The 7766-nt window shown below is 41.3% G+C and overlaps 1 protein-coding gene across 1 annotated transcript; it reads left to right on the forward strand.

Annotated features, from left to right (window-relative positions):
• Window positions 1-832: 832 nt before the first annotated feature.
• On the forward strand, window positions 833-4441 carry tbxta (T-box transcription factor Ta). The gene is made up of 8 exons (XM_038725319.1): window positions 833-1017; window positions 1353-1617; window positions 2004-2138; window positions 2242-2303; window positions 2392-2453; window positions 2714-2887; window positions 2983-3103; window positions 3516-4441. Exons 1-8 carry the CDS (start codon window positions 833-835, stop codon window positions 3772-3774), a joined length of 1263 nt encoding a protein of 420 aa, XP_038581247.1. The 3' UTR covers window positions 3775-4441.
• Window positions 4442-7766: the final 3325 nt, after the last annotated feature.

Here is a 7766-nt window from a genome sequence, read left to right on the forward strand (position 1 = left end):
AAGTGTTGCTGGCTGACATCAGAATTCTCCACAACTTCTGGATTAGTAAATTAATGTTTCTGTTCAAATAAGAGAAACAGCCTCTGCCTCCAGCTGGCTGAAATATTTAATATCAGAGGCGCAGAGGGGGTCATGCAGGCGCATTATGCAAATCCCGGCATCACTTGTGGGCCGTCCACACTTTGGCACAACAGGAACACAGAGTCTGCCCTAATGGCCCATACTCAGTAAACACAAGCCCTCTCCCATGTGGATTTGAGACAACAAAAGATTAGCACTATTTGCAAATATACAACTGAGTTCAAAGGCACGGCTCTCTTCCCTCGCTTCCCTTCTTTTGTTTGAACACACAGCTTTGAATGTGTAGGGCATCAAATGCAACAGACTGATAGATTTGTAGGTATCAAACTATAAATCCCAAACTTTCACCCCAACAGCATTCCAATAGCAAAGTCCTCAAAAGTCTATAAAAGTGTTTTTAAAAATGCAGATTTTTGAGTAGAGTTTGGTTTATGAAAGCACGTCAAGCTAAATATAAAGGTTGATTTTTTAAAATCAATTATAAATATCTGCTATATTGTAGAGAGAGGTTCACCTTGGTGTGGGGGTGGCGTCTGGAGACGTTGAACCCGGTCAGAGAGGCTAGTTGTGTGCGCACAAACCACGCCCCACCTCCCCATGAGGTCCCTGAGGGCCCTTAAATGATGCGGCCTCGGGATTTAGAAAGCAGTATCACTCGGGCCTTCTCTCTCTCTGCCAGCGGCTGTCTCAGAGTCAGTGAGCCCCTGTCCTTAACGTCTCGGATTTAGGTCTATCTACACTGCTTGGAAATATGACTTCTTCCAACCCTGACCAGCGCCTGGAGCATCTCCTCAGCGCCGTGGAGAGCGAGTTCCAGAAGGGCAGCGAGAAGGGAGACGCGTCCGAGAGGGATATTAAGCTGACGCTGGATGATGCAGACTTGTGGACCAAGTTCAAAGAGTTAACCAACGAGATGATTGTCACCAAAACTGGAAGGTAGGCTCAATGAAGCAGCAACCTGTGGGGAGGCCGGTGGTGGGGTCTTTTGCGCACAAACCAGGCTCTGTTTACGCACGGGTGTTTTTTTTATGTGAAGAGTGTAATTTAGTGTGTATAAATGTTCTACATTTTAAAAAGTATACGGCAGGTTTTTATTTGATATCAATCAGGCTCACACATGCACAAGTGTTCTGTCAAAAGGGCTGCCCCTGAGGCCTTAGAGGCCTTGGGAGGTGTGTGAAGAAGGTAACGGATATTTGCTTATGTGAAATAAAACAGTGCACTCGCAAAGTAAATACATTCTAACAAATACCATCCTTGTTGATTTCCAGGAGGATGTTTCCGGTGCTCAGGGCCAGCGTTAGCGGCCTGGACCCCAACGCCATGTACTCGGTGCTGCTGGATTTTGTGGCCGCGGACAACAACCGGTGGAAATACGTGAACGGGGAGTGGGTCCCCGGTGGGAAACCGGAGCCCCAAAGCCCCAGCTGCGTCTACATCCACCCGGACTCCCCCAACTTCGGAGCGCACTGGATGAAAGCGCCCGTCTCCTTCAGCAAAGTGAAACTCTCCAATAAACTCAACGGGGGCGGACAGGTGAGAGATGATCAGCCAAGATTATCATTAATTGTGGTGATATGAAAAAGTTTCAGCTTTATTAGGCCTAAAAATAACGGGACGATATATAGTTTATAGAAGCTTTTATTATTTTTTATGTTCTTTCACATTTAAATATGTCACTGGTAGACTTATATGAAATATACTCGTTTCGAAAAAATACACTAGTTTTAGAAACTGTGGATCATTAATATCAAGAGAAAGACACTTAATTCAAGGGAATAGTGTGATTTTCACAGGACATCTTTACTGCTAGATCTTTACTTGTCCTGAGAAAAATACTTAATTGAGTGGGTGAAACAGTAGCCCTGCTGTATTATAATGATATATAGTAATATTAGGCTATTTGGATTATTTTTCCATAGATCATGCTGAATTCTCTGCACAAATACGAGCCAAGGATTCACATTGTGAAGGTTGGAGGCATCCAGAAGATGATCAGCAGCCAGTCTTTCCCCGAAACACAGTTCATTGCGGTCACTGCTTACCAGAATGAAGAGGTCAGTTGTGCATGGAGAATGTGCATATACATGAAACCTTTTTAACACTAACTTGTTCTGAAAATTAATTCCAATGCTAACAGCTGTCCTGTCCTCCTCACAGATTACTGCTCTGAAGATAAAGCACAATCCCTTTGCTAAAGCCTTCTTGGATGCCAAAGAAAGGTATAGGCTTCAACCTCAAACCATTCCTCAAATGAACATGCCAGCGTTCTGACAGCACAGCATCTGATGTTGTTGTTTTTGATTGCAGGAGCGACCATAAAGATGTCCCTGATCACAGTGTGGACAACCAACAGTCTGGCTATTCTCAGCGTGAGTTCCGCTGGTTTCTACATTTCTGAACAGTCTGAATAATGTTCACAAGAAAACAGCAAATTACTTCTGCTGGAAGGAGTTTTGTGCATGGAAGCATTCGTAGAGAAATCTCTCTTTTGCTCAACAAAGAGGAGAGTGTTTCAAGTAAAAATGTTATGGTTACAGCGACAGAGCACCTGAAACTGCTTTATATTTTTTTCTCACAGAGATCTGTGATATGTTATATGACTATATTTTTGTTTTGTTTGATCCTATAGTTGGAGGTTGGTTCCTCCCAGGCCAGAGTCCTATCTGCCCCAGCAGCAGCCCTCCTCAGTTCAGTGGCACGGGAGGTCACTCCTCCGGCTCCTACTGCGAGCGCTATTCCAGCCTGAGGAGCCACAGAGCAGCCCCGTACCCCAGCCACTACACCCACCGTGCCTCCAGCACAAGTAAGACCCCACTCAGACCATACATATATATTTTTCTTCTTCTTAATATTATGTTAGGAATTGGCATTAATATGCGGTCTGTACCTCACTTTTAGACAACTACATGGACAACTCTTCAGGGACTCTTGCCCATGACAGCTGGTCTGCTCTTCAGATCCCCAACTCCACAGGCATGGGCACTCTGTCCCACACCACCAACTCCACATCTAATTCCAGGTAAGACTGTTTAACCAGTACTTTACATTTCCAATTATAAAGGTGTAGACTGTCTGCAGGCGTTCTTGCTCGTTTCATTTAAGCTGAATTAAATCAGCCTCAAAAAACCTTCTCAACTTTGATTTGTCTAGTTTTATCTGGGTGTAAGAGGCTGTTTGTGCTTATTAGTTAATGCGATTCAGTGTCAGTGATGTTGGCCTCCAGGTTCGATGTCAGAGCCTTTTCTATACCCCCCTGTCCCACACTATTAAGCACCCAGGCGTCTTCTCTTCTCAGTATAGGCACAGAGGAAAACTGGGTACATGTTAAGGGCTTGGATAAAACCCTCTGTTTTGGAGTAGACATTATCAAGTCTCACCAAAATAATAAAATCCACCAACCCTCTTGTCTCTCTTGTCTCTCTTGTCCACAGTCAGTACCCCAGCCTGTGGTCAGTAGCCGGCACCACCCTCACCCCTTCAGGCTCGGCCTCAGGCTCCATACCTGGAGGTTTGACCTCCCAGTTCCTGAGGGGCTCCTCCTACACGGGCCTGACCTCCTCGCTGCCCGTCTCCTCTCCCTCCTCCATGTATGACCCCAGCCTGAGCGAGGTTGGGGTCGGGGAAGCCCAGTTCGAGAGCTCCATCGCCAGGCTGACCGCGTCCTGGGCGCCGGTGGCTCAGAGCTACTAAGCAGCAGCTTAAACTTCCAACGTCCCTGAAGGAGCAGGACTAAAGACATACATGAAAGGTTCTGGAGAAGATGTGGAAATCACAAGTCCTGCAAGGATCCCTTTTGTCTCCAGTTTGTGAAAAAGCTTAGATGATTCATTCCAGGGCCTCTGATTTAAATAACACTTAGGCTAAAGTTAGGCTGGAGTCATTCTGAACAAACTTGATGTGCAAAGACAATCATCTCCTTCCATGTTGGACAATATCATACCTTAGAATATTAAGCCTTAGAATAGCTGCACGGTCAGAACTCCTTCTTTGCTCTTAGTAATTCCCAACATGCTTATTACACATTTATAACATGTTTACTACACCTATTTTTAAATCTCCTTTAGCGCCAAACAACCAAACTCAACTGAAAAATCCTTGATATTTTTGTTTTTATTCTTAAATATATAAGATGACATGGTTCTGCTAACATAAATGTGTATATGTGTGTAAATAGAATAAATTAACGTCCAGTGTTTTCCAAATGAATATGCCTTTTCTGATTGCAATAAACGTCCCAAGATCGGACGGAGAGACACAAGTGCCTTCTGCATCCTGGCAGGGTTTTGTCAGGCCTAAAGACCCCCAGCCCTCCCCCCGCACAAACACGTGTACATAACTATCTATTTGTATTTGAACTCACTGTGAGTTTTATTTATGTCATTTAATAATAAATTAAAATTGTTTGTTTTCTCAAAAATGGGTTTCATCTCGTCTTTTTGGTGTGCACTCTCTACCTTGTAAAATGTACTGAACTCCAGGAATGTATTGTTTCTTAGCTTTAAGCTCGTTTTTTTCTCCCCCAAAACAAAGCTTTTAACACGCAGAGAAAAAGAAAAAGCATCAAACACTTTGTACATTAACAATAATCCTGTAAGAAATCATGTGATCTGTAAGGTCAAAGGGGAAACAAGGGCCTCTGTGGTTTAATCAGTAAGAAAACTGTCTTTCAAGCATTCAACTTAAAATAACATTTCATATATTCTCATTTTGAATCTGAAGGTTTTGCCTTGACGTGTAACTCTCACATTACCCTCGTGCATCAAACCCCTCTCACCAAACTTTCTGCCCCGCGATATGAACCTTCTTTAAATAACGGCTTCCGCACAGCTACGCTAAGTGAATGTGGCTTCTCTGACATGTAATTGAAATGACAAAGAGATGGAGAAGTGTCCAGTTTAAGAAATCTGTCGGGGTACATTTCCACCGCTGGCACCCTTTTGTTACAATCTGCGTTATGGTGCGACGTACGGCTAACACATTCAGATCTGCATGTGACGAAAATCAAAGGTACTGAATACGGACCCAAAATGCTAACACCTGGGATTGAATGCAGTGAACTAACATATTCACAATATTAGCACGTCTATTGCTCCAAAGCCAGCTTTGCATTACTAGCAGGAACATGGTGGACACAAACCAAGCTCAATTTGCCAAATGTCCAGTTTGCGCAACATGAATTTAACCACCTTTCTATAATGAGAAAAAGGTTCATGGCAAGATATATATAGTTATATGGTGTATAAGTTAGATGAAGAAACAATCTTTCAAGGAAAAAGTCATTCAAAAGGCTTTAAAACGCTGAAAAAAAAGGATTGGATTTTTGTCTGTAATGGTAAGTGGTTACATTTTGATCTTTACTCACTTGAAGCTGTAGTTTACACAGCTGTGAATGCAACACTGTATAATGCATTAAATGTATCTCTAGTATTCTAAATCATTTACAATAACATACGTCACTGTAAGAGTGCATGAACACATAAAATGTAATTAAAATTATTTCATGGCTAATTTTAAACACCATGTCATATATAAATGTATTTGGTTTCACAGAAGAAGCTAAAAAAACATAAAATTAAATAAAAATAACGATAAGTATTTGCACTACTGTGGTCATTTGACAAGGAAAAACCAAAATAAAGGTAAAAACAGTCAAATATACTGTAAAAGTATTTTATGGTTGATTCAGCTCCATCCCCAGCTCATGTGCTCATGATGTCAGTGGTGTGATGTGTGTGTCAGGCCCACAGAGGTTTGGCCCCTGAACAGTGATGGAGTGGTCCTCACCGAGGTGCAAATGAAGGCTGGAGGGTCACGGGGCCACAGGCAAACAGTAATGAAGCAGCAACGTGACCTGCAGCTGGCGGGGCCTATCACAGCGGAGCAAAGGTCCCTCTCTGAAAACCTCCACTTTACTGCCTTCTCAAACGTATGAATGTATCGCCATTAGCTTGAACAAACTACAGTAGATGTCTTTGTTTATACTGTCAAATGAGATGTGGACTTCTGTGACAGACCACTTTCACTACAGGCAAAATTAAATATAAATATTCATTCAGATGAAATCACTGAGCGTTATTTTTTTTCCATAGAAGAAGGCACTTGAGTCCCCACATTATTAATGCAAGATCCGGTAGGCCAATAGGAACAACAAGTCTTTTTAGAAGACATATAAACAACAAACATACTAAAGTAGCAAACGTACAGGTATTCATTAAGCACAGTGTTATATCATTATTCTGCATTCGTAATATTATTTTTAGAGGTGCACTGATGTTCAAGCAGGTTTTTAATGTTGCAGTTAATCGGGGACAGAGTCAGCCACCTAGGATTCAAAAATTATGCCCAGACATTGTAATGTGCTTTTTAAAATTTTGACATTGACATTTTCCGCCAGCTTTTTCCAGGAAAAACGCCTAAAATAACATACCCAAAATAAATCAGTAATATCTCCCCAACTATTTGGCCTAGATGCATGATTCTGGTTTTCTTTGAAAGGTCAGAAGCCAAGGAATATAAATCCATTATAATTAACATATATTTTTTATTTTTTTTATTTTTTATTTTGGAGATGCAGTAAAGAAAACATGATTTTCATTTGCCTGGTAAAAAAAAGTGATGTTTTAATGCTATAATAATAATAATAATACACCTGGAATGCAATTGTAACTGTAAATTTGAAGAAAATAAACTAAAATACAACTTCTAGCATACTTTTTTTTTTAAAATATACCAGGCGAATGTCCATGTTTTGGCAACATTTACTGTTTAAATGTTGACTTTTATTTGGAGCTATCTTTCAAACACTATTCTGTCCATACAACCACGTTCCAAATAACATAAAGTTTCCAAAATATTGATAAAAACAGTGAATATTAATCAATATTCCTGTGACCAAAAGCACACCCATGCTTTACAGGCGTGTAGCATGAGAACGGAACATCCCACAGTGACGGGGGGGCATCAATCGATCCGGATTGAGCAGACCTTGATTGGATGTCTATGTAGCTACTATGGGTCGGCTACCAGACCACGAAAAAGGCCGTGTGCTCCAAAGTATGAATATTGGCGCGTTTGTTGTTACTTTTATCCAGCTAATTAGTCTGTAATTTTGGTGATTTGAGTGATGTGAGCTATTCAGCTGATAGAGATAACCAGATGCTTATAACTGCAGCCATGTACAGTGATGTTGTGATACAGGCTTATTTAAATGCTTGGTGTTTGACGTGTTTTTGGTGTGGAAAAAAATGGTTGGTTTGAGCTTCTAGCTGAGCCTCCTAGCTTCACAAAGGTATGTAGCATGGATAGTGTGATGCAATAGTAGTTTCAGATATTAATTTCATGAATTTCCCATTTGCATTTTGCGCAAAAAAACGCATGCTGCCCCCAGTACAGGGGGCGTCAGGGCACAAGAGGTTTTAATTTAATACTTTTAAAAAGTAAAATGAAAAAAGCTTGCCCAGAGCACAGAATGTGCTAGGTATTAGGTATTATGTTTTGCAAAATCTTAATTAGCTACAAACTTAAAGCTTGGATAGGCAAAGTTGGAGAACTAACAAGAGACAGTTTTTTAGTGAGTTAACGGGCAGGTAGGCAGGTAGCAAATAATTTCATTCGGCTTGTGACAGCCACTGATACTGGATTTTACATAAAGCACAGAGCACATGCTGTTAGTATGTAAAGAT

Source organism: Micropterus salmoides, unplaced genomic scaffold (genome assembly GCF_014851395.1).
Source record: "Micropterus salmoides isolate LMB-PRFRI ecotype aquatic unplaced genomic scaffold, ASM1485139v1 Ms_hic_scaffold_17, whole genome shotgun sequence".
NCBI classification, from domain to species: domain Eukaryota; kingdom Metazoa; phylum Chordata; class Actinopteri; order Centrarchiformes; family Centrarchidae; genus Micropterus; species Micropterus salmoides.

Excerpts from the sequence above, each read along its gene's own strand:
- tbxta (XM_038725319.1), top strand. The coding sequence starts at position 833 with ATGACTTCTTCCAACCCTGACCAGCGCCTGGAGCATCTCCTCAGCGCC. Across the intron at positions 1,618-2,003 it reads AACTCAACGGGGGCGGACAG|ATCATGCTGAATTCTCTGCA; the intron begins GTGAGAGATGAT and ends ATTTTTCCATAG. Across the intron at positions 3,104-3,515 it reads AACTCCACATCTAATTCCAG|TCAGTACCCCAGCCTGTGGT; the intron begins GTAAGACTGTTT and ends TCTTGTCCACAG.